The sequence below is a fragment of the Myxine glutinosa genome, chromosome 13 (genome assembly GCF_964187855.1).
Source record: "Myxine glutinosa chromosome 13, kmMyxGlut1.1, whole genome shotgun sequence".
Taxonomy (NCBI): domain Eukaryota; kingdom Metazoa; phylum Chordata; class Myxini; order Myxiniformes; family Myxinidae; genus Myxine; species Myxine glutinosa.
Window position 1 is genome coordinate 8966759 of NC_136273.1, and position 27651 is coordinate 8994409.

Genomic DNA, 27651 nt, shown 5'->3' on the forward strand with positions numbered 1-27651 from the left:
CAAAAGCTAGAAGCTGATTTTTTTTTTTTTGTATCTAAAGCTCAAAGGTCAAGGCTGCATAAAATCATCGATTTTCATTTTGTATTTTCAAACTGTTTTCGTTATTTTGAGCATACGGAAGAACAAGATGTCTGAATACATGTGGACGCAGACGGGCATTGCATTTTCAGATGCTTTCTAGTTTGGTAATTGGTATGGAGGAACCCAACCAGACAAAGATAGTCATCAGGTGGAATCCAACCAGACAAAGATAGTCATCAGGTGGAATCCAACCAGACAAAGATAGAGTCATCAGGTGGAATCCAACCAGACAAAGATAGAGTCATCAGGAGGAGCCCAACCAGACAAAGATGGAGTCATTAGGTGGAATCCAACCAGACAAAGATGGAGTCATCAGGAGTAACCCAACTCTTTGTCACCCATCTCCCCCACCAAACCCCCTACACAAGACATCATTGGGGGGACAATGCTTCAGAAAATGACACCTGTCGTACTTGTGCTCAGCACCTGTTGTACTGTATGACCTTTTAAAATTAATTGTGAAATTGAGCACTGCTAAATGCAAAGCACATGGCTTCTCATGCAAGTTATTAACTATTGCAACATCCGTCATGTTTTAACCTTCCTCACCCTATGAACGCAAACCCATATTTATTCTACCTGCAGACATACCTCGATAATCTCCAGCATCTCCAAGCGGGAAATGTATCCGTCACCATCCAAATCGTACATGTTGAAAGCCCAGTTCAGCTTCTGCTCAAAGTTTCCACGAGAGGTCACGGACAGCGCACAGATGAACTCCCTGAAGTCGATGGTGCCGTCACCGTTCTTGTCAAAAGTTCGGAAAGCATGTTCAGCGAACTTTGAAGCATCGCCATATGGAAAGAACTGAAAGAGAGTAGTATAATGAAGCCATGTTAGTAAAACTGGCACGTGAGCAACTCGGCAGTTCTGTGTAAAACACATCACCAGCATGCTTTGCTTAAGGTTTTGATTTTCCTGTGATCGATTTTCTCCCGCGAAGGCTTTTGATCTCTGTAACATGATGCTGTGGTCATTGCATGCCGGACTAATTACTAAGTGTCTCGAGGCTTAAGAGGGTAAGGGATATGTACACATTTTGGTGGAAGAGGATACAGTAATCCAAATTCGTGCACTTTGGTTCTCTCTTCCAAATCTTTAAAACTCCAGCAGAAAAGGACCACGTGCCAACATTGGATGATAAATACAATGAAATAGCTGACCAAATACAGCATTGCAGTACCAGAAAGAACCCAAACAGACAAAGATGGAGTCAGCAGGAGGAACCCAACCAGAAAAAGATGGAGTCATCAGGAGGACCCCAACCAGACAAAGATGGGGTCATCAGGAGGAACCCAACCAGACAAAGATGGAGTCATCAGGAGGAGCCCAACCAGAAAAAGATGTAGTCATCAGGAGGACCCCAACCAGACAAAGATGGGGTCATCAGGAGGAACCCAACCAGACAAAGATGGAGTCATCAGAAATAACCCAAACGGACAAAGATGGAGTCATCAGAAAGAACCCAAACAGACAACGATGGGGTCATCAGAAAGAACCCAAACAGACAACGATGGGGTCATCAGGAGGAACCCGAACAGACAAAGATGGAGTCATCAGAAATAACCCAAACAGACAAAGATGGAGTCATCAGGAGGAGCCCAACCAGACAAAGATGGGGTCATCAGGAGGAACCCAACCAGACAAAGATGGAGTCATCAGAAATAACCCAAACAGACAAAGATGGAGTCAGCAGGAGGAACCCAAACAGACAACGATGGGGTCATCAGGAGGAACCCGAACAGACAAAGATGGAGTCATCAGAAATAACCCAAACAGACAAAGATGGAGTCATCAGGAGGAGCCCAACCAGACAAAGATGGGGTCATCAGGAGGAACCCAACCAGACAAAGATGGAGTCATCAGAAATAACCCAAACAGACAAAGATGGAGTCAGCAGGAGGAACTCAAACAGACAAAGATGGAGTCATCAGGAGGAGTCCAACCAGACAAAGATGAAGTCATCAGGAGGAGCCCAACCAGACAAAGATAGAGTCATCAGGAGGAGCCCAACCAGACAAAGATTGAGTCATCAGAAGGAACCAAACCAGACAAAGATGGGGTCATCAGGAGGAACCCAACCAGACAAAGATGGAGTCATCAGAAAGAACCCAGACAGACAAAGATGGAGTCATCAGGAGGAACCCACCCAGACAAAGATGGAGTCATCAGAAAGAACCTAAACAGACAAAGATGGAGTCATCAGAAAGAACCCAAACAGCAAAGATGGAGTCATCAGGAGGAGCCCAATCAGACAAAGATGGAGTCATCAGGTGGAACCCAGCCAGACAAAGATGGAGTCATCAGGTGGAACCCAACCAGACAAAGATGGGGTCATCAGGAGGAACCCAACCAGACAAAGATGGAGTCATCAGAAAGAACCCAACCAGACAAAGATGGAGTCATCAGAAAGAACCCGAACAGACAAAGATGGAGTCATCAGAAAGAACACAAACAGACAAAGAGGGAGTCAGCAGGAGGAACCCAAACAGACAAAGATGGAGTCATCAGGAGGAGCCCAACCAGACAAAGATGGAGTCATCGGGAGGAGCCCAACCAGACAAAGATAGAGTCATCAGGTGGAACCCAACCAGACAAAGATGGGGTCGTTAGGAGGAGCCCAACCAGACAAAGATGGAGTCATCAGGAGGAGCCCAACCAGACAAAGATGGAGTTATCAGGAGGAGCTCAACCAGACAAAGATGGGGTCATCAGGAGGAGCCCAACCAGACAAAGATGGGGTCATCAGGAGGAACCCAACCAGACAAAGATGGAGTCATCAGAAAGAACCCAAACAGACAAAGATGGAGACATCAGGAGGAGCCCAACCACACAAAGATGGAGTCATTAGGAGGAACCCAACCAGACAAAGATGGACTCATCAGAAAGAACCCAACCAGACAAAGATGGGGTCATCAGGAGGAGCCCAACCAGACAAAGATCGAGTCATCAGGAGGAGCCCAACCAGACAACGATGGAGTCATCAGGAGGAGCCCAACCAGACAAAGATCGAGTCATCAGGAGGAACCTGGATAGGATTCGGGTTTCAACTGCTGCTCCTCTCCCATCAAACCCATCCAGTCGCAGTCAGGTGTACATTACAAACACTTTTTGCATGAGTTCACCCCTTCATAGACAAAGAAAAAGAAAGGGAGGAGATGGAGGAGAAGTAGGGATCTTGCCGAAAGATCTTGCTGTATGTGCATGTCCACAAGACAGCATTCAACATGCATGTCTGCAAGACAGCATTTAACATGTATGTGCACAAGCCAGCATTTAACATGCATGCCCACAAGACAGCATTCAACATGCATGTGCACAAGATAGCATTACCCTGCATGTGCACAAAACAGCATTTAACATGTATGTGCACACGAGAGCATTTAACAATACAGATCCTCACGCAGCTGTTAGTAATGGATGTGAGTTGGAGAAATAAAAGACAAAGGGCGAGTATGTGAATGGGGAAGATTAAACTGTGGAATCTGATAGGAAAAATTCTGGTCCTCTTCAAAGAGGAATTCCAGAGAGAGTTACACGATGATGTAGGAGTAGAAGGAATATTAAAGAAACGTGATCATGGTGGCTGAAAAGATGTTTGGGAAAATGAACGAAGGGAGTAACACCCAAAGAAAATTAGACATTGAGGTGAAATGAAGAAGTACAACATGTGATTGAAAGGAAGAAGTTGACATATTTAAAGAATGGAAAACTACAGGAGCAGACCAAAAAGCGAGAGTGGTGTAAGACTATAAATGGTGAGGCAGAGGTGGGTGGGAAGGAGCACAAGAATGGTTTGATAATTTAGAAACACCAGAGAGAGAGAGAGAGAAAAGTATTTATAGAATATCAAGAGTGAAGATGAAGCAAAAGCAGGACTTGGGGGAGTGTGTGCAGTAAAAGATGATGCTGCTCAGGTACTACATGGAAAAGAGGAAATCAAAAGAAGCTGAAAAGAGCATTTGGAAAGATTACTCATTGTGGAAGAGAGAGAGAGAGAGGCATCTTGCAAAGGCACGGAAAACTGAGGGTCTTGTGAGGGAGATGGAAGAAGACGAGGAAGTTGGAAAAGCAAAAATATTCCTTTTATTTTTTTTTTAAAGGTTTGATCACTACCGTGCGAAGCAAAGATGTGATCACCGCCATGGTAAGCATCGTAAAGGTAACGTCTCGGGTGAAGCACTTCGTCAGAGTGAGAGGGACCTTGCTCTGACTAAATGCACAAAAAGATTTCTTCCTTCAGTCCAAGACCCGGAAACATTTTCATCATCTATCTATAATTCCAGTAATCTCTGTACGTCTGTACGTTTGTCTGTGACCGCTGTTTCTCGACAACTACCGGTCCGATATACTTGAAACTTGCCAGGTATATTGCTGGGGACCCGAGGATGTGCCTTTTCAAGGTTTGAAATTAATCGGACAAGTACTTACCGAGCTATGGCGATTTAGCCGTTCGCCGTTCGCTTTGGCGTTGCGAATGGACCAAACCATTCATGTAAATAGAGGGGGGGGGGGTTCTGTGGTCGTTCGCTTTGGCTTTGCGAATGGACCAAACCATTCATGTAAATAGAGGGGGGGGGGGGTTCTGTGGTCGTTCGCTTTGGCTTTGCGAATGGACCAAACCATTCATGTAAATAGAGGGGGGGGGGGGGTTCTGTGGTCGTTGCGAATGGACCAAACCATTGTTTTTTTTTTGCAGTTTTTTTTTTTTTTGCAGTTTTTTTTTTTTTTGCAGTTTTTTTTTTTTTGCAAGGAACGGGCACCCACGTACGGGCACGTCCTAGCTTATATATAGTACGGGCATGCCCTAGTTTACTTTCAACTAGCAGAGTACCCACCCTCCGGCGATCTTGTACCAAGCATGCAGCAGTTATTCTGACGTATAACTTTTATTTGGCGCTGTAAAGGCAACTGACAACTCGCTCCCGAAAAATAACCAGGGTTACATGCATGAAGTAAAAACATGCCTCCTGCTCATCATTCAAAACACCTCGCTGCTCCGGAAAACGTGGGGACAACAATACTGTTCCGTAAAGGGTGGGCACTTGTAATACCCTCTCCCACCTGGAGGTGGTGCTACACCATTTAGCGAAGGTACACACTAAGGTAGAGGGGACTTGTAATACCCTCTCCCACCTGGAGGTGGTGTTACACCATTTAGCGAAGGTACACACTTATGTAGAGGGGACTTGTAATACCCTCTCCCACCTGGAGGTGGTGCTACACCATTTAGCAAAGGTACACACTTATGTAGAGGGGACTTGTAATACCCTCTCTCACCTGGAGGTGGTGCTACACCATTTAGCGAAGGTACACACTTATGCAGAGGGGACTTGTAATACCCTCTCCCACCTAGAGGTGGTGCTACACCATTTAGCGAAGGTACACACTAATGTAGAGGGGACTTGTAATACCCTCTCCCACCTGGAGGTGGTGCTACACCATTTAGCGAAGGTACACACTTATGCAGAGGAGACTTGTAATACCCTCTCTCACCTGGAGATGGTGATACACCATTTAGCGAAGGTACACACTTATGTAGAGAATTTGCATCGTTCCCCCTGAACCTCTAAGACCACGGACAAAGATAAGAACATCCCTCTACACTCATTTGGGTCATGCTGATCCTATGCAGCAAGTCTGGATGTAATCGGGCCAGAACTGTAGGAAGAGTAGTGTCACAAACAAACAAACACAGGTCCGTGAATTATAATAAGGATACAAAAGCATATATACTATGATTAAGAAGAAAACATTTTCACTCTAGTTATTTATCGTGTTTTCAGATATAAAAATCTGAGCATTCTGACTTGCGAGTCTGACTTGCGAGCGAGTACTGTATTTAATTTGTAGAAACGTCCACGTACGCCCCTCATATTGTTACGTTCCATGTTACTGGATGAGACGGTGACACGATGATTAATGGTTGTGCATTGTACGAATACCTGCATGATCCTTTATGAGTATTAAAGGCATCAGGTTCCTCCATTTGAATGCGCAGTTAAAATTGCTACTTTCTCACGTCTGTGTCAGCCCCGATTGTGTGAAGACAGAGGTCTGACGGTCCATCCAGTGGGAATGTGAGTTGTAACACAATCGGTTGGCCATCGTGGGCAGGTTGATTGGTTCGCTCTCTCGGTGAAGGCTTGCAGCTCATAATAATTTAGCAACTAGGGAACACTTTTGGGCCAAACAGGCTGGCCAGGCCTGATTGCTGGCTGGTCTACAGTAGGCTTAACGTCCGTATGAGGGAGGGCATGTGCATTGACGCCTCGTCCTGCATGCAAAATATATACGACTTGTATACATCGCTACATAATGGAGGGAAAGTATGTTGTATTTTATTTTTTGTGTAAAGTATATTCTATTTTATTCTTATTTTTGTGTGCATTAGCCAACACCATATATTCATGTATTTTATTTTTTGTGTAAAGTATATTCTATTTTATTCTTATTTTTGTGTGCATTAGCCAACACCATATATTCATGTATTTTATTTTTTGTGTAAAGTACATTCTATTTTATTCTTATTTTGTGTGCATTAGCCAACACCATATATTCATGTATATTATTTTTTGTGTAAAGTATATTCTATTTTATTCTTATTTTTGTGTGCATTAGCCAACACCATATATTCATGTATATTATTTTTTGTGTAAAGTACATTCTATTTTATTCTTATTTTTGTGTGCATTAGCCAACACCATATATTCATGTATATTATTTTTTGTGTAAAGTATATTCTATTTTATTCTTATTTTTGTGTGCATTAGCCAACACCATATATTCATGTATTTTATTTTTTGTGTAAAGTATATTCTATTTTATTCTTATTTTTGTGTGCATTAGCCAACACCATATATTCATGTATTTTATTTTTTGTGTAAAGTATATTCTATTTTATTCTTATTTTTGTGTGCATTAGACAACACCATATGTTCATGTATATTATTTTTTGTGTAAAGTATATTCTATTTTATTCTTATTTTTGTGTGCATTAGCCAACACCATATATTCATGTATATTATTTTTTGTGTAAAGTACATTCTATTTTATTCTTATTTTTGTGTGCATTAGCCAACACCATATATTCATGTATTTTATTTTTTGTGTAAAGTATATTCTATTTTATTCTTATTTTTGTGTGCATTAGCCAACACCATATATTCATGTATTTTATTTTTTGTGTAAAGTATATTCTATTTTATTCTTATTTTTGTGTGCATTAGACAACACCATATGTTCATGTATATTATTTTTTGTGTAAAGTATATTCTATTTTATTCTTATTTTTGTGTGCATTAGCCAACACCATATATACATGTATATTATTTTTTGTGTAAAGTATATTCTATTTTATTCGTATTTTTGTGTGCATTAGGCAACACCATATATTCATGTATATTATTTTTTGTGTAAAGTATATTCTATTTTATTCTTATTTTTGTGTGCATTAGCCAACACCATATATTCATGTATATTATTTTTTGTGTAAAGTATATTCTATTTTATTCTTATTTTTGTGTGCATTAGCCAACACCATATATTCATGTATATTATTTTTTGTGTAAAGTATATTCTATTTTATTCTTATTTTTGTGTGCATTAGCCAACACCATATATTCATGTATATTATTTTTTGTGTAAAGTATATTCTATTTTATTCTTATTTTTGTGTGCATTAGCCAACACCATATATTCATGTATATTATTTTTTGTGTGAAGTATGTTTTATAATCCAGGCTCGTGGAAGAGAACACAGACAGATCAGGACACCACATACCAGAACACATACCAGATCACGACACAACATATCAGAACACATACCAGATCAGGACGCAACATACCAGAACACATACCAGATCAGGACACAACATACCAGAACACAGACCAGATCAGGACACAACATACCAGAACACAGACCAGATCAGGACACAACATACCAGAACACATACCAGATCAGGACACCACATACCAGAACACATACCAGATCACGACACAACATATCAAAACACATACCAGATCAGGACGCAACATACCAGAACACATACCAGATCAGGACACAACATACCAGAACACAGACCAGATCAGGACACAACATACCAGAACACAGACCAGATCAGGACACAACATACCAGAACACATACCAGATCAGGACACAACATACTAGAACACAGACCAGATCAGGACACAACATACCAGAACACAGACCAGATCCGGACACAACATACCAGAACACAGATCAGATCAGGAGGCCATTCAGCCCATCATGCCTGCACTACAGCAACCCCAGTTGCCATGAACCATCCACACACAGCTACCTACAATTCTGCCATCATCCCCATACCCATCTATCTCCAATGCATCTAGGTATCTGTTTAATTCCAAAACTTATCCACCCCTCTCCTGCCACTACATTTCCAGGGAGATCAATCCATGCATCAACTACTCTCAGACTGAAAAACCCCTGCCCTATTACCGTCTTAAGTCTCAGTCTTTCCAATTTGGCTATGTCCCCTGGTCCGATCACTGTCTATTCCACCGAATAATTCATGTGCACCTATCTTGTCCACATCCTTCATTATCTGAAGTATCTCTATCATATCCCCTTTCTCTATCATATTTCCTTTCTAATGTGTAAAGTCCTGTTTCCTTCAGCCGCTCCTCATAGTCTAGCTAGGCACAGAATCAATATAATCACTCTACGCCATACTCTATGGAAGAGATGTTCGTCTTCAGATGTGGTGATCAAAACTGTACACAATAGTCTAGATGAGGGTTCTCTAAATTCCTACATGTATCGGTGTTAATAACACCTCTTTGATTTAATAAAATATTTCCCCCTATGAATACAATATAAAACCATGTTAGCTTTACAAATATCTACCTGGCACTGTGTTGTCTGCTTACGCCTTCCTCCATCCCCCTTCACCTCTGTTGCTACTCCCAGATCTTTCTCCCATGTGACACGTTCCAAGACTGCCCCTTGCATTAGGTAATCCCATTTTTCATTATTCTTACCCATCCCCAGCCATGTGTACGTTTCATAACTGAATTTAACAGGATTTCACCAGACCAGCAATGGAGACTCCTCTCTGTGCATAATTATAGATCATTTGCACATCAAATACACTTGGATTCTAAGTCTCATTAACTCATTTTGCATAAAGCAGCCATCAGCCTTGGTTACCTTAACCTCAATCACGATTTGGTTCAACATATCTTTTCACAGCTTTAGAACAGCTGTGTAAATACTTTGCACTGGAAGCATTCTGGTAGCTAGAATTATGTGTGAAGCTATTTTTTGTGAAGCAATCTGCAGGAATCCTGTGATAAATTGTATGGGATAAAAATAAAATTGTACATCTGCCAGACGTTGCATCGACATCTACAACGCCTTCAGAAAGCATTCACACCCCTTGACCTTTTCACTTTTTGTTGTGTTACAGCCTGAATTCAAAATGGATTAAATTGAGATTTTTTTTTTGTCACTTATCTACACAAAACACCCCATAATGTCAAAGTGGAATTTTTGTTTAACAAGTATTTGTAAAATAATTAAAAATGAAATAAAGAAATATCTCATTTACGTTAAGGATTCAACCCCCTGAATCAATACTTCATAGAAGCTCATTTGGCAGCAATTACAGCTTCGAGTCTTCTTGGGTATGACTGTATCAGCTTTGCACATCACGTTTTTTTGGGGGTTTTTTTGTATACAAGATAGAGGCTCGTGAAAGAGCTAAAATTGGGGAGTTTCTCCCATTCTTCCTTGCAGATTTGCTCAAGCTCTGTCAAGTTGGATAGGGAGCGTCGATGATCAGTAATCTCCAAGTATTTCCACAGATTCTTAAAGAGATTGAAGGTCTGGGTTTTGGCTGGCCTACTCAAGGGCTTTCACATTCATGTTCTGCAACCATTCCAGTGTTGCTTTGTCTCCATGCTTTGGGTCATTGTCCTGTTGGAACGTAAATCTTTGCTGCAGTCTAAGGTGTTTTTTTTTTTTTTTTTTTTTTTTTTTTTTTTTTTTTGTATACAATATCGAGGCTCGTGAAAGAGCGAACATTAATCACACAGAAAGACAAACCGACACATAAAACATATAACATAGGGAGCGGTAGACAAGATGGGGAGAGAGGGGGAAGGACACAAACACAACATTTGAGAGCAGGGACCGAGAGACATGGTGACATCGAGAGATCTGAGAGAGGGCGAGGGCTTTGGGGGGGGGGGCGTGGGAAGGGGGCAGTGGGAGAGGTATAAAACATATGGACACTGCCAGGACTTCCAGGAAAGAAGTTGGAATTTCAAACAAGGTGGATCTGGGGTGAATTAGCGGGGGTAGAAAAGATCAAGGTTTTGGATGGGGGAAGATAAGAGATGGTGGTGAACAGCTGTTTTAAAGACCTGGAGGGAGGAGTGGGATTGAAGGGAGTGAGGGAGTTTGTTCCAGAGGCGGGAGAAAAGAGGAATGAAAGAGTGAAGGTGAGCGGAGAGCCGAGATTTCGGCAGTTTAACCATCAGAGGGTTGCTGGCAGATCTTGTGCGACCTGTAGGAATATTTGGGGGACAGAGCACAGAGAGAGCTGGGGGTGCAAGGCCGGAGAGGAGTCGGTAGAAGACAGAAAGACCACCTACCTGCCTGCGGTGAGTGAGTGAAAGGCCCTCAGAGATAGCTTCATCGCGGGAGATTCCAATAATTCTGAAAGCTTTGGTTTCAACAGCGTGAAGCTGAGCTAGGTGTGAGGCAGGAGCACCGGCCCATAGGGGAGAACAGTATTCCATTGAGCTGCGGATGAAAGCCTTGTATGTGGTGAGGAGCTCAGGTGTGCCGAGGAAGGACTTCGCACGACGGAGGATGCCCAGTCGGCGACTGGCTTTGGAGGCCAGCTTGGAAATGTGGTTTTCCCAAGAAAGATCATGGCAGATAGTGAGACCCAAAATCTTGAGCGACAGAACTTCTTGGAGAGGATTGTTGAGAAAGTAGATGGGAGGGTTATCCAGTCGATCTTTTCGGAGAGACATAGTAAGAGTGTGAGATTTGTCAGGATTGAAAGACATGTTCCACTTGTTTGACCAGTCTGTGATTTTGTCCAGGTCTTCAGAGAGTGAGGAGGCAGCAGACTGCCGATCTGAGGGAAGAGGAATGGAGCGGCAGAGAGTGGAGTCATCAGCAAAGAGATAGAGAGGATTTTCGAGAGAGTCAGAGAGATCATTGATGAAGACCAGAAAAAGCACGGGGCCCAGAACACTGCCTTGGGGAACTCCAGCCTGAACAGGAAGAGGAGATGAGAGAAACCCATTCAGGGCCACACGTTGACGACGACTAGAGAGGAAGTCCGCCAGCCATGCGTGGAGATTTCCATGGATACCAAAGGAGGAGAGTTTGGTGAGCAGAGCGGGGTGCCAGACCGTGTCGAAGGCACGTGATATGTCGAGGGAGACAGCTCTAATTTCCTGTTTGGCATTGAGGACCTCCATCCATTGTTGAGACAGCAGAAGCAGCATGTCCAGAGTAGAGTGACCTGGTCTGAAACCAAATTGATGATCAGAGATCAAGCCATTGGAGAAGAGGAAAGATTTCATATCAGAAGCAATGATGGATTCCATGACTTTGCTGATAATTGGGAGAAGGCTGATTGGTCTGTAGTTGCTAGGATCTGTTTTTGCACCTTTTTTGTGCAAAGCGGTGATGTTGGCTGATTTCCAAGCAGATGGCAGTTGACCTTGAGCAAAAGAGAGGGTGAAGAGAACAGAGAGAGGGTGAGATAGAGCAGCAGAGCAGGATTTTAGGACCCGTGGGCTGATGCCGTCGGGTCCAGTTGCAGAATCAGAGTCGAGGGTTGACAGAAACTTTTCCACCTTGTCAGGGGGAAAGGACACGGAGTCCAGGAGCAGCAGGGTACGACTGGGTATGGTGGGTACAGAGAGGGATGGGTTTGGGACACAAGATTTAGAGGCAAACACAGAGTTGAGGCATTCAGCTTTTTCACGTGCGGAGTCAGCTGTGTAGCCGTTTGAGGTAAGGGAGGGGATGGAGGGGGAACAAACACCAGAAACGGATTTGACCAGACGCCACCAGGATTTGGAAGAGGGAGACAGATAAGAGAGTTCGGTCTTGAGAACGGAGAGATATTGTTTCCTGGCTCTCCTGAGGGTGGACACACACTTGTTTCGGGCTTTGTGAAAGGAAATGAGATTTCCTTCCGTTGGATTTGCTTTCCAGGAGACGAAGGCAAGTTGTTTCTGGGCAACAGCCTCACCACAAGATTCCGTGTACCATGGACGGGAGGAAGGGTATGACAACTGAAGACGAGATGGGATAAATCTGTGCATGAGAGAGAGCAATTTACTTTGGAAGAATTCCCAGGATGAGTTGATGTCAGAGGTGGTAGAGATGGGAGACCAGTCCAGATGATTGATGGCTGCTTGAAGACCGTGCCAGTTGGCCTGAGTGAAATGCCAGACTCGTCGACGCTGAGCAGGCTCCCTGAGGATGGTCAGAGAGATGTCCACTTTAACAAGGACATGATCAGATGATCCGATCGGAGCAGAAGAAGAGCAGCAGACATTTTCAGGGAAGTTAGTCATAACCAAGTCCAGAAGAGAAGATGTTCCGTTGACTGAGATCCGGGTCGGGAAATTGACAGATTGTGTCAGTCCCAGTGAGTCGCAGAAGTCCTTTGCTGAGGAGCCATGGCTGGTGAGAAAGGTACCCACACCCAGCCAACTGGCATGATGACAGTTGAAATCACCACATATGAGGAAGAGAGAGTTGGGATGAGTAGATAGAAGTTGGTCCATATCATCAGACAGTGAGATGTAGATGGAGTCATCACTGTTTGGTGGACGGTACAACACACATATGAACAAGAGGTGGGAGCGAAGGGGAAGCCGTAGCCAGAGGTATTCCTGGGGGTGAGGTGGAGAGAGTGCAGTGCAGGGCGAGTGAGGAAGAGAGTTTTTGATAAAGATAGCAACCCCGCCTCCAGGACGAGGCTCAGGTCTATCATACCGGAGGAGGGAGTAGCCCGGGAGAGATACTATGGAATCAGAGACATCATAAAGGAGGAAAGTTTCTGTTAAGCAGATCACGTCTGGTTTGACAGAAGCAACCTGTATGGAGAGATCAGTTAAGTTTGAACGAAGGCCCCTGATGTTTGAGGTCCATACCGTTAATGAAGAGGAAGGGGGAGCATCAGATACAGAACAGGGGGGAGGAGGGGTAGGGTAAGATGTGGAAGAGGTGGAAGAGGTAGGGAGAGCTGTTGAAGGTGTGTCAGAGATTTCAGAATAGCTCAGAGAAAGGGAAGGATGGGGCGGACAAAAGGTTTGATGGTGATTGGGTGAGCCACAATGAGGTGTTATTTGAGGAGGGGGAAGAGCGAGGCAGAAGGTTGGGGGAGATGGAGGTGAGAGTTTGAAGGGGGAAGAAGCGGGGAGGACGCTTTGAGGAGGGGGAGTGAGCGGGGGGAAATTGAGAAGCAATGAGGGTGGGGAGATTTGAAGGGGAGGGGTGAGGGGGGAGTTTGGGAGGGAAGGGACAAGGGGAGGGATTTGAAAGGGATGGGATATGGGGGAGATTTGGAGGGGAGGGGTGAGGCAGGAGTCTAGGAGGGGAGGGGCGAGGGGGCGTCTTGGCGGGGAGGGGTGAGGGGGTAGTTTAGGAGGGAGGGGGCAAGGGGGGAGATTTGAAAGGGATGGGTGATGGGGAAGATTTGGAGGGGAGGGGTGATGGGGAAGATTTGGAGGGGAGGGGTTATGTGGAAGATTTGGAGGGGAGGGGTGAGATTGGATTTTTGAAAGTGTACGATTTATGGGAAACGAACATTTATTGCAAAATGAGTTTCTTGTGACCTTCGAGTTAAAAATACGTTTAAGGACGCTGGATGGAGGATGGAGTGCAGGAGAGTTTAGGGAATGTAGAAAAAAGGCACTATAGGAGATGGATATTTTTTTTGGGATGAATTGATTTGGTGAGCAAGTCGAAAGCAGCCTTTTAAAGAAGAAGAAGAAAAAGGTGTTATAAAATATGACGGAATACATAACTTGAGGGGAAAGTGTAAACATTGAAGGTTAATGAGTGAAAACTATCTGGGGAAATGGGGGAGAAACACGTGGTCGAAGAACGAACGAACGAATAAGAATGAATAAACGAATGAGAACAGAGAAGGAAATGTTTTTTTTTTTTTGTTTTTTTTTTGAGTTGAGATTTACACAAGGAAGTAGGCTATGGGTGAAAAGACTGGGAATACAGAGAACGAAAGTTATTGGATCACAAACGACGGACCACTGAGAGAAAAACAAAGCCTCAAGGTTGTACAGTGCACACTGTACAAGGCCTTGCTCGCGACACGGCAAACAGACGATCAATTTATGAAAGATAAACACCGAGAAACAACCAAAGTTGCACACAATAACTTCACACACCGAAAGATAAATACAGTTTCGACAAAATACAATTGTGAACAGACTTAACTTCGAAAAACGTGGAGACCGTGTGGAGCTTCGAAAATCCCTGCCGCCGTCTCCAAGATCTCGCGAGATCTCGCGAGTTTTGCACTCTGAAGCAGGTTCTCCTCCAGGATTTTGCCTGCATTTGGCTCCATTCATTGTTCCCTCTATCCTTACAAGTCTCCAGTCCCTGCTGCTGAAAAGCATCTCCATAGCATGATGCTGCCACCACCATGCTTCACTGTAGGGATGGTGTTAGATGGATGATGAGCTGTGCCCGGTTTCTGCCAGATGTAGTGCTTTGCATTCAGGCCAAATAATAAAATTTTCGTCTCATCAGACCACAGAATCCTTTTGCTCCATGCTCTCAGGCTGCAACATGCCTTTTTCTCAGGAGTGGCTTCTGTCTGGCAACTCTCCCATAACGCATAGATTTGTGAAGTGCTGCAGAGACTGTTGTCCTTCTGGAAGGGTCTCCCATCTCAGCCAAGGAACTACATAGTTCTGTCAGAGTGGTCATTTAATTATTGGTCACCTCCATGACCGAGGTCCGTCTTGCCCGGTTGCTCAGTTTGGTCGAACGGCCAGCTCTAGAAAGAGTCTGGGTAGTTAGTTTCATATTCTTTCCTGTTCCAAATGATGGAGCTCACTATGCTCTTGGGAACTTTCAACACTCTAGAAATTGTCTTATACCCTTCCCCAGATCAATACCTCCTCACAATTCTATCTCGGAGTTCTACGGAGAGTTCTTTGGACTTCATATTAGAGTTTCTGCTCTGACATGGACTGTCAACTGTGGGACCTTGTATTATAAGTTGAAAGGTGCATTTATTCTAAATCATGTTCAATCAACTGAATTGGCCACAGTTGGACTCCAATCAACTTGTATGGACATCTCAAGGATGATCAAAGGTACTGTATATGTATATATATTTCTGAGACACTGTTGTATATATATTTCTGAGGCACTGTATATATATATATATATATATATATATATATACACATACATACATACATACATACATACATACATACATACATACACTACATGACCAAAAGTATGTGGACACCCGAACATGACACATCTCACTCCAAAATCATGGGCATTAATATGGAGTTGGTCCCCCCCCCCCCCCCCTTGCTGCTATAACAGCCTCCACTTTTCTGGGAAGGTTTTTCACGAGATGTTGGAACATTGCTGTGGGGATTTGTTTCCATTCAGCCACAAGAGCATAAGTGAGGTCGGGCACTGATGTTGGGCAATTAGGCCTGGCTCGCAGTTGGCATTCCAATTGATCCCAAGGGTGTTCAATGGGGTTGAGATCATGGCTCTCTGCAGGCCAGTCAAGTTCTTCCACACCGATCTCGACAAACCATTTCTGTATGGACCTCGTTTTGTGCACGCGGGCATTGTCATGCTGAAACAGGAAAGGGCCTTCCCCAAACTGTTATCACAAAGTTGGAAGCACACAATTGTCTAGAATGTCATTGTGTGCTGTTGCGTTAAGATTTTCCTTCACTAGAACTAAGGGGCCTAGCCCGAACCATGAAAAACAGGCCCAGACCATTATTCCTCCTCCACCAAACTTTACAGGTGGCACTATGCATTCTGGCAGGTAGCATTCTCCTGGCATCCACCAAACCCAGATTTGTCCGTCGGACTGCCAGATGATGAAGCATGATTCATCACTCCAGAGAACGTATTTTCACTGTTACAGAGTCCAATGGCGGCGAGCTTTACACAACTCCAGCCGATGCTTGGCATTGCGCATGGTGATCTTAGGCTTGTGTGTGGCTGCTCGGCCATGGAAACCATTTCATGAAGCTTTCTACGAACAGTTGTTGTGCTGACGTTTCTGCCAGAGGAAGTTTGGAACTTGTTGTGAGTGTTGCAAACTGAGGACACGATTTTTACATGCTTCAGCCCTCAGTGATCCCGTTCTGTGAGCTTGTGTGGCCTACCACTTCGCTGCTGGGGCTGTTGTTGCTCCTAGTCGTTTCCACTTCGCAATAACAGCACTTACAGTTGAACGGGACAGCTCTAGCAGGGCAGAAATGTGATGAACTGACTTGTTGGAAAGGTGGCATCCTATGATGGTGCCACGTTGAAGGTCACTGAGCTCTTCAGTATGGTCCATTCTCCTGCCAATGTTTGTCTATGGAGATTGCATGGCTGTGTGCTTGATTATATTTACCTGTCAGCAATTGGGTGTGGCTGAAATATCCGAATCCACTAATTAGAAGAGGTGTCTGCATACTTTTGGTCATGGAGTGTATATATATATATACTGGCAGGAGTAGCTCGGCATTGCTAGGGGGGGGGGGGGAGGGGGGAGGGAGGAGAAGGAGGGGTGAGGAAGGAGGGTGGGGTGTGAGAGGAGAGGGAGGGGTAAGATATACTACATATACATATTTCTGGGGGGGAGGGGATTTTGACAGGCCCCCCCCGTTTTGGGGGAGGGGGGGATGAGAAGGAGAAAATCTTTACCCGTGCAAAGAGTGCTTTAACCTCAGTGTTGCTCAGGTAAAAAAAAGGAAATTGCAATACCCTCTTACCTCTGTTGCCCAGGTAAAAAAGAAAATTGTAATACCCTCTGCCACCATCACCAGGTGGCGCTACATGGTACACATTTACATAAGAGAATTTACGCCCCTCTTCCGGTCCCCCACACCCCCGAATGAGGCCGCGGCCATAGGACTTAGGCTATGTGGCTGCGGACATAGGACATAGGCTATGAGGCCGCGGCCACATAGCCTATGTTCCTCCCCCAGACAAAGTTGTATTTGTACCCAGAGTAAAGTATGAAAGCGTTTATAGCTGGAGCACCCGGCGTTGTTCAAGTGAAAAAGAAACATTGACATATTTGAAATGACGGCAAATATAATGGAAAAGCAATTACATCCAAATCAGAATCCATCACAAATGTCAAATCATCATTTTACCTTTTCGTTGAAAATATGCTGGTGAATGTGCCGTTCATCACGTTTCTGAGTTAAGTATGATGACGTTCAGGAAGAAGAAGAAGCCTTACCACCAACTTCGACCACTTCAGGAATTGTTTTTTTATTATTTGTGTTCAAATGTCTGGTATTTGTTTTGTATTTATTTATGCGAATGTGTACTTGTATATAACTGTCATTAATCAAAAAGGCTTCGGCACTATCAAGTGATTTTTTTTTTTAATCCAAAAAAACGAACTTAAAAAATAGAAAAGTTTTTTTGCCTAAAACACTCCCAGGCACTCACTGATGAACCGCTGAAAGTTTGATGAAGATACGTTCAGCCATCTGAGAAAAATGTCGACACACACACAGACCAACGGCTCTCTTGTATAGACCACCACCACCTTTCGAGGCCATTTTTCCCCGCAGAGTAGGGGTTGGCCTTTTATTTTGGCACCGTGGGTCCCCTTTGTTTGGAGCAATGTTTTACGGCCAAATGCCCTTCCTGCCGCCAGCCCTGTTATTTAAACCTCAGACATTTAGTTTGGTTTGCTCTTTGTTGTTGAAGTGTGCGGTGTCACCATGCCTAGATCAAAAGAGCTCTCTGAGGCCTTCAGAAAGAAGGTTATAGATGCCTACGAGTCTGGGAAGGAATTTTAAAAGATCTCCAAACAATTTGAAATCAGTCATTCGACTGTCCGGACGATCATCTACAAGTGGAGGAGATTCCAAACAACTGCCAACTTGTTCAGGCCAAGCCATCCCAGCAAGTTCAGCCCGAGAGCAGACCGCAAGATGCTGAAAGAAGTCTCTAAGAACCCCAGAAAGTCATCACGGGACCTACAGGTAGCCAACGTGCACGAGTCTACCATTAGAAAGAGGCTGCACAAATTTGATCTACATGGGAGGTGTGCCAGGAGGAAACCTTTGCTGTCCAGAAAGAACGTCAGGGCAAGACTAAAGTTTGCCAATGAACACCTAGGCAAAGACCAGCTGGAACAATGTGCTCTGGACAGATGAGTCAAAGGTAGAGCTATTTGGCCACAGTACCAGAAGACATGTTTGGCGAAAACCAAAGACAGCATTTGACCACAATAACCTGATAACAACTGTAAAGCATGGTGGTGGAAATATTATGGTTTGGGGCAGCTTTGCTGCATCAGGGCCTGGGCAGCTCACCATCATAGAATCCACGATGAATACTTCATTGTACCAGAGGGTGCTTGAGGATAATGTGAGGCCATCTGTCGGAAAGTTGAAGCTCAACCGAAGGTGGACCTTGCAACATGACAATGACCCTAAACATACCAGTAAATCCACCAAGGAATGGCTGAAAAGAAAGAAATGGAGGGTTCTGGAATGGCCAAGTCAAAGCCCGGATCAAAATCCCATTGGGATGTTGTGGGGGGATTTGAAACGAGCTGTGCATGCAAGAAACCCCTCAAACATCGCACAGCTGAAATAATTCTGCATGGAGGAGTGGGCAAAAATTTCTCCCAGTCGATGTCAGAGACTGGTAGACAGTTATAAGAAACGCCTACTTGAGGTTGTTTCTGCCAAAGGGGGCAATACCACCTATTAGAGCCAAGGGTGTACTTACTTTTTCCACATGCGAAATTTGCATTTATGTTTATTTAAATTATAGGCTACAATGGACTACAAAATGTAAATGTTTCATGATATTTGTTATATTATATCACCTTTATCTTAGTGTAGCAGCATAGCAAACCTGTTGTGCATTTTGTGATACAAGCACCAAATTTGGCACAAATGTACATTAATATGTTGCGAACATTTTCAGATATTGGGCCACTTGAAATTCCGTAATTTTTTTTTTCAAATTTTTTCAAATTTCGTAATTTCAAATTTTTCGGGTGACACCGTCACAATTTCGGTCTTCGAGGCCGGCCGATATAGTGGGGCGGCTTAGCCCAAATATTCAAAAGAATTGTGCATTTTGTGATACAAGCACCAAATTTGGCATAAATGTACATTAATATGTTGAGAACATTGTGTGGTCAGCAATGAAGACGAGAGTCTGAATTACATGTATGCAAAAGACCTTGTGAACCAGTGAAGCAAATACACGGGTAAGCATGAATTAAATCTAGGGCATGATATAATTTCCATGATGTTTACCTCTACACTCAATGGTGGAAGGAGGTAATGTTTTGATCCCAGCTTGTCTGTATGTCTGTTTGTCTGTTAGTCCACAAAATTCCAGACAAAGCTTGTAGTAGTGGTAGTTGTAGTGGTAGTGGTGATAACAGAAATTGTTATATAGAACTGAACTTATATTATTATTATATGCAGAAAATAACTTCATTTCTATATGCCCTGCAGTGGACAGGTTAATTGGTTTATGCACTGAAGGGGTCACCCTGGTGTGCACTGCTGTGTTCTGCCTCACTGAGTTGTTCAGGTATGATGTACTCAGCACAAGCTTCCGGTCGGCCCGGAGGTGGGGGTGCGGGGCCTGTCACGGAACGTCAAAACAAACGGCCTGCCGGGGCCGCCCAAAAGTCGGGCGTGAGGGGCGCGTCCACTAATGGAACGCCTCTCGCTTCCCAGATCGAGGGCCACGTGGTCAGGAGAACCTCGTCCCTTCCGGTCACACTTTGCCTATCGGCCGGCCTCGAAGACCGAAATTGTGACGGTGTCACCCGAAAAATTTGAAATTACGAAATTTGAAAAAATTTGAAAAAAAAAATTACGGAATTTCAAGTGGCCCAATATCTGAAAATGTTCGCAACATATTAATGTACATTTGTGCCAAATTTCGTGCTTGTATCACAAAATGCACAATTCTTTTGAATATTTGGGCTAAGCCGCCCCACTATCTATCAATATTGTTGAAATGAAGATCAAATAGCTGTATGTTGAAATATGTTGAAAAAGTCAAAACTTTACATGGGGTGTACTTACTTTTTCACGTGACTGTATATTGATATACATATATACAGTGAAACCTTGACTTACGAGTTTAATTCGTTCTGTGACCGAGCTCGTAACTCAATTTGCTCGTTTCTCAAATTAAATTTCCCCATTAAAATGCTATTAATCCGTTCCAGCCCGCCAAAAACCACACCAATTTTTTTTTAAATATACAGTATATATAAAAATATCTCGCGCTTTATATTTCACCTGTATGCAGCATACAAGTTGGCAGGATGGCCTGGACTGGAGGTACGCACACTTGACTCTATACTGTCCAGCCTGGGTTTGAATCCCGACCCAGCTGTAACCTGTCATGGGTGAATCACAGGCAGGGTGATTCATCAATGTGTGTACCGCTAAACTGGGCGCCCCGTTTGTGTCCCATTAGTTGTTGGATGTTAAGGATCTCACCGTGTTTTCCACAAAGAGAAGGCGAGCTATCGCCTGCACTCTGAACAAGTTGTGGCCTGGCATGCTCTTCTCCTCTGCCGTTATATACGTCCTCCTCGGCATCTTTTTCCAGAAGAGCCCTGTCTCGTCACAGTTGAAGATTTGCTGGGGGATGTATCGTTCGGCTTCTATCAGTTCGGCAAAGGTTATAATAAAATCTTCAGCTGCCTTCACATCCGCCTCACCAAGTCGACAACACGCACACCTCGCTCATGTTTTTCGACGATTGCGTGTTTTATATCCAAGCACATCATCCTCTTCTTCTTCTCAGAACTGCCCTTGGCACTCAATTTCTTAGGACCCATGGTTAAAACTAAGAAATTTTCCAAAATAACCAAAATGCGAAAACAAAGCAGCAGCGATATACGGCAGAGATGCTTGCACGGCAAGATAACCACGTGACCGGAACCCACCTGGTGGCGGGTGGCGTAAGCTCCAAAATAACCAAAATGCGAAAACAAAGCAGCAGCGATATACGGCAGAGATGCTTGCACGCCAAGATAACCACGTGACCGGAACCCACCTGGTGGCGGGTGGCGTAAGCTCCAAAATAACCAAAATGCGAAAACAAAGCAGCAGCGATATACGGCAGAGATGCTTGCACGGCAAGATAACCACGTGACCGGAACCCACCTGGTGGCGGGTGGCGTAAGCTCGTAACTCAGATCTCGGCTCGCATCTCAAAGCAATAAACCGCCCGAGCGACGGCTCGTATCTCGGAAAACTCGTAAGTTGGTGCACTCGTAAGTCAAGGTTTCACTGTATATATATATACACTAGTGGGATATGCTTACACATTGTAACTGTGCAATAAGGCCCGCCGGCCGAAGGACGGGGCCGGGGACCCGGAAACCCGCACCGGCACCGGAGAGTTTCCCGCCGCCACCCGAGGCGCACGTTAGACCCCCAACGAGACGCGTGCGGTGACGGTCCGAGCGTCGCGCCGCAAGCGCCGACCGCGGCCCCGCCGGCAGCGCCAAGAACCGTCGCCCCGCCGCGACCACGGTTGCCCGCGGAGGACGACGGGACGGGGAGGCTCGTGGGAGCCGGCGGGACGCGCGACCGACAACGACGACGAGCACAGGGGTCGGCGCGCGCACCACGTGGGGCGCTCGACCAAGGGCCACGACGGGAGGGACGTCCCCGGACACGGCACCGGACCGGACCCCGGACGCACCGCCCGTGCCGGCGGTAGAACCCGATGCCACGCCGCGAGGCGCCGGCGGACCGGACGACGGGCCGGGAGCCCCGCGGGCCCGGGAAACGGAGGCTCGCCCCGACCGCGAGCGCGTTCCCGTACACCGCTTCGCGCCCCGACTCAACCGACCCAGCCCTTAGAGCCAATCCTTGTCCCGAAGTTACGGATCCGGCTTGCCGACTTCCCTTACCCACATTGTTCCATTGCACCAGAGGCTGTTCACCTTGGAGACCTGCTGCGGATATGGGTACGGCCCAGAGCGAGATTCAGTCATCGCACCCGGATTTTCAAGGGGCGGCGAGGGCCCGCAGGAGCCGCGGCACTCTGCAGGGCGCGGGCCCCTATCGGGTAAAACCCATTCCAGGGCGCCCGTCCCTTCACGAAGAAAAGAAAACTCTTCCCGGCACCCCCGCCGCCATCTCCAGGCGCGCTTTGCGTTACCGCAACGTTGGGAGGCCGCGGCAAGCGCGAGCCGTCCCCCGACCTTTCTCCGCACTCTGGGTTCGGGGATCTGAGCCCGATTCCCTTTCGCTCGCACCGGGGCAGATGGGAGCCCATCGCCCAACATCGTCTGTAAGGCCTTCGCCCGTCACTTAGGACCGACTCACCCATGTCCAAGCGCTGTTCACATGGAACCCTTCTCCACCTCGGCCTTCAAAGTCTCTCGTTTGAATATTTGCTACTACCACCAAGATCTGCACCCGCGGCGGCTCCACCCGGGCCCGCGCCCAAGGCTTCAGCGCCACCGCGGCGGCCCTCCTACTCGTCGCGGCGTAGCGCACGGACGGTGCGCAGCGCGGCAAAGCAAAAGCAAAGTCACCGCGCGCCAACGGTTACATCGCCTGCGACGGCCGGGTATAGGCCCGACGCTCGAGCGCCATCCATTTTCAGCGCCAGTTGATTCGGCAGGTGAGTCGTTACACACTCCTTAGCGGATTCCGACTTCCATGGCCACCGCCCTGCTGTCTCGACCAACCAACACCTTTTGCCAGGGCTCCGATGAGCGTTCGTGTTCGGTGCCTTAACCCGGCGTTCGGTTCATCCCACAGCGCCAGTTCTGCTTACCAAAAGTGGCCCACTGGGCAGCTCGCATTCTTTGCTCGCGCGCCCGCCGCCCGGAGACGGCGAACGCACGCGCCCGGCTCCGAAGACGCGAGCCGGGCGTCTTACCCATTCAAAGTTTGAGAATAGGTTGAAGCCGTTTCGGCCCCAATGCCTCTCGTCAGTCGCTTTACCGGATAAAACTGCGCATCCAGCGAGAGCTCCAGCTATCCTGAGGGAAACTTCGGAGGGAACCAGCTACTAGATGATTCGATTGGTCTTTCGCCCCTACACCCGGGTCGTACGATCGATTTGCACGTCAGAACCGCTGCGGGCCTCCACCAGGGTTTCCCCTGGCTTCGCCCTGCCCGGGCGTAGCTCACCATCTTTCAGGTACCAACAAGTACATAATAAATAGAAGCGTTATGGTTGTGGGCAAGCATCACCGACCTCCTGCTAGATATCATTTTAGATTTACTTATTTATTTTGCGGATGCATTTACGGTTTTTTAAATGTAAATTTCCATTTGTGGACGCTTTTTCATTTACAGACATTATTGTCATGTTTATTTCACAGTTTACAATTGCTTGATGTCGATTGAGGTTGTTTTTTTTTTGAGGTTTTTTTCTTTATGTACGCGCTTATGGTTTTTTCCCCGTAAATTTTGGTTTCTGGATGCTTTCCGACAGTTCTGTGATTTTCCCGGTGTACCGGCTTCGATGTCCGGCAGCACGCCAAATTTCAGCTTTCGAGGACATCCGGAAGGTACCGAACATTAATATCAGTCATTGATTAGAATGCACTTTACATATTAGATATGTATATACACCAAAGGCCTAATCACATCTCTCACCCGTAATTGTGGGGAACAACTAATCAGTTCTAACCTAATCAATGGTCCACAGCTGCAGCTTGGACTTTGTAATGAATAACTCCTCTGCCCTGATACCCAAATAAAGCTGCTTAAAGCAACCAAGAAAAGCTACACAAGTAAGCCCTTTGCTGTTTCAAACCTTACCCAGGTTCCTCCATGACTGCAGGCATTTACACGTAGCACATGCATGGTAATCCCAATGCTACACGCCCGCATCAGCTGCCGGACCAGTTTTATCGCTTATTGGTGAGTTGTTAGCGACAACATCAACAGAAATGTCCACCACTGAGCCTATCTAACATGTACAACGTGCAATGCCAATAGCAGTTAACATATCAAAGGCCCAATCATGTTTCTCACCCATAATTGGAGGGAAGAACCAATCAACTTTCACCTAATCAATTATCCCCAGTTGCAGCTAGGACTTTATAATTTGTAACCACTCTGCTCTTCTCACCAAAGAAAGCTGCATAAAGCAACCAAGAAAAGCTATACTTTTGGGGAGTGGGACGGAGGAGTATGGGGCAAAATGTATTTGGCACCCATCACTTGCCTCTGGCTACCCTGAGCACTTGTGCAAAATTTGAGGGAAATTGGCCAAGCAATTTCGGTCTTGAAGTCAGAGGCCATTCATAGTGAAATTAAACATCAATGCCCAAAACAAGAAATTTGAATCCTGCAAAATATAAACTGCAACTGCAAGTTGTAATAAGAGAATGAACGGAATGTAAGACATTTGCTATCTGTACATACTGGGGACATGCATGTGGGGAGTTAGTTCACTTCTAAAAATGTTCTTCCATGCATCGAATCACAAGACAACCATGACTTCTCATAATGGCATGAGTCAGCACCTGCCTCGAGTGCATGCCAAAGAATTACAAGGAACTTCAATGCAGGAGGAGGCCATTAGGCCCATCAAGCCTGCACAAGTTCTTGTTCTAACATTAATTATGAAATAACGAACTAATTAATCCCCTTGTGCCTTGAGCTATTTTCGTGCAATATGTATATCACGCACAGGACAAAGAAAAGTAGACAGTGTAATATTGCAATGACAGTCGAGAATGGGTAAATATATACTGCATGCTAAATTGGATTGGAAGATAGGTTCCCTGCATCCCGAGCCAGGAATTCCAATGGGAATTCTAACAGGCAACCCCCGTAATCTTATCTACTCAGGGAGGAAGATCAAAATGTTACGTTCTCTTTGCATGCTCATGGGGGAGTGAAAAAGTTCTCAGAGCTAAATCTGGACTCCTATTCCCACAGCAACAGAAAACTCTCCCTCTGCTTGGAAAAATGTGTGGAACTGGTGATAAACAACTGGAGAAAACGACTAACATCCCTGGTGAGTTTTACTTGTTCAAGTTCATTCTTTCATAAGTCGAAGAAAGCATTTTAACCCTATCCCTTGCCACGCACAGAATATATCTTTGCCCTTTATAATATCACAGTTAATTACTCATTGTGCAGCATCTGGATGTTGGCTGCATCACTTCTCGGAGTACAGCTGTGCTGCTGATGCAGTGAACTCCTCCCCCATCCCTGTAGATTAAGGCAGGAATTTTATATTTTGACAGGGTATCCAACTTAAACATCCGCTAAGCAAATGCTAGCGAACGGGACAGCCAGCTTCTTCTCTAGCCAGAGATGCACTCTCTGATTCATCGATCCACCTGCGAAGCGCCAAGAAAGCTTTCGTGCGGAGGAAGAAATTTAACCCCGACGAGATATCTCAAAGTCACGTGCACTCCTCTGAGATACCCTGTCCTCCCCCAATCAGTAGGCCTACCATCCCATTACCAAACCTCAGCAGGTAATTCGTTTAATTGGGGCAGCGAGATCACAAATTTCTTTACTTATTTAAACCTGCTTCATTGCTGATTATTATCTTAAGGCTTCATACTGGCCGACCTACAGGGTTATTTAAATTGTCATCCGAATCGTAGCTCCATATTTGATCAAAGACATTTATAAATCTGGGATTTAATTGTGGTTGTAAGTAAAAGGTTAAACTTTACTCTCTCAATTTCGAGTCTTCGGAAAGTCTTACCTTGATGTAGAGTTGCTGGAATTCCTCCAGGTTTAGTTTTCCACTTGGGCAGTCTTTAAGAAATCCCTTGTACCACTGTTTGAGTTCTTGTTCATTGAACTCGGTACTCTTGAGGAGGTCCTCCAAGACCTCGGGAGCGAGCTTGCTGTTCTGTTTCCCCATTGTGGAAAAGAGGACCTACAGGAATGGGAGACAGTGGTCATACAATGGGAATATAGAGTGAAACCTCTTCACACATCATTATATGAGCTTTGGTCAGAATTTGTGGTTAAAGAAAATAAATACTATACTTGAAAGTTTATCTCTGGTTACTTTCTGGCATTTAATTTTGGGTATAGTTAATCAAGTGGACCAGCATGTCTTTTTAGTCTCTGTCTCTGTCTCTCTCACTGTCTCTGTCTCTCTGTCTCTCTGTCTCTCCCTGTGCAATATCGAGGCTCATGGAAGACCTGGCTTAATTGCTCGATGCCTCGTAAAAATACCAACTCGGTTATGTGATGAAGCCAAAACATTGCTATTGCTTTTGTGTGTATATAATATATCGTGTTTAGATACCTTGGATTGATTCCAATTCCACTGGGCCATAAAGGAATTATCCTTTACGAGTGAGGTACCCATGCTACGCACAGGTGGGAGGCCAGAAGCAAACAGACAATGCAGAAACGGCGAATGCTAAAGCATGAAACCAATAAATTCCGCATTCCTGTAGCACCTTCAGTCGCATGTCAGACATGGACAGCAAGTTCGTGAAGGACTTCCATGAAAAACGTACCCGTTGGCAAACAAACAGGTACGGTGGTCCATACCCAGTCAATGGCGAATCTGCATATGGCGATCCGCGAATTCACGTTTAGAAAGTAGAAACTGTCACGGCATTTCGTCATTCACTTGAACTCGATATCTCTTTTTTCATTCCAAACAGCATAACTCCAATCACAAATAAAATAACATTAATATAAAAAATAAACTTTTAACAACATTCGTGACATAAACAAATATAAACAAACATAAACAAAACAAAACAAACATAACACTCTTACGATGTCTCTCCGAAAAGACCGACTGGACAACCCTCCCATCTACTTTCTGAATAATCCTCTCCAAGAAGTTCTGTCACTCAAGCTTTTGGGTCTCGCTATCTGCCATGATCTTTCCTGGGAAAACCACATTTCCAAGCTGGCCTCCAAAGCCAGTCGCCGACTGGGCATCCTCCGTCGTGCGAAGTCCTTCCTTCCTTGTGTCCGTGCACACCTGAGCTCCTCACCACATACAAGGCTTTCATCCGCAGCTCTATGGAATACTGCTCTCCCCTCTGGGCTGGTGCTCCTGCCTCACACCTAGCTCGTCTTCACGCTGTTGAAACCAAAGCGTTCAGAATCATTGGAATCTCCCGCGATGACGCTATCTTCGAGGGCCTTTCACTTAATCACCGCAGGCAGGTTGGTGGTCTTTCCGTCTTCTACCGACTCCTCTCCGGCCTTGCTCCCCCAGCTCTCTCTGGGCTCTGTCCCCCAAATATTCCTGCAGGTCGCACAAGATCTGCCTGCAACCCTCTTATGGTTAAACTGCCGAAATCAAGACTCTCTGCTCACCTTCACTCCTTCATTCCTCTT

The 27651-nt window shown here is 45.3% G+C and overlaps 1 protein-coding gene, 1 long non-coding RNA gene and 1 pseudogene across 2 annotated transcripts in view; 1 reads left to right on the plus strand and 2 right to left on the minus strand.

Annotated features, from left to right (window-relative positions):
* LOC137438563 (visinin-like protein 1) overlaps positions 1–26204 on the minus strand; it is a 41707-nt gene extending 15503 nt beyond the window's left edge. The window contains exons 1-2 of the mRNA XM_068133708.2: positions 26039–26204; positions 673–888 (exon numbers count right to left, since the gene is read on the minus strand). Of these exons, the coding sequence (XP_067989809.1) occupies positions 673–888; positions 26039–26200 (378 nt within the window). The 5' untranslated portion in view covers positions 26201–26204. The remainder of the gene's footprint in view (positions 1–672; positions 889–26038) is intronic.
* On the minus strand, positions 22273–23700 carry LOC144888737 (28S ribosomal RNA; annotated as a pseudogene).
* LOC144888591 (uncharacterized) overlaps positions 24184–27651 on the plus strand; it is a 33244-nt gene continuing 29776 nt past the window's right edge. Inside the window, exons 1-2 of the long non-coding RNA XR_013621150.1 lie at positions 24184–24228; positions 25261–25333. This is a non-coding gene — a long non-coding RNA (uncharacterized LOC144888591). The remainder of the gene's footprint in view (positions 24229–25260; positions 25334–27651) is intronic.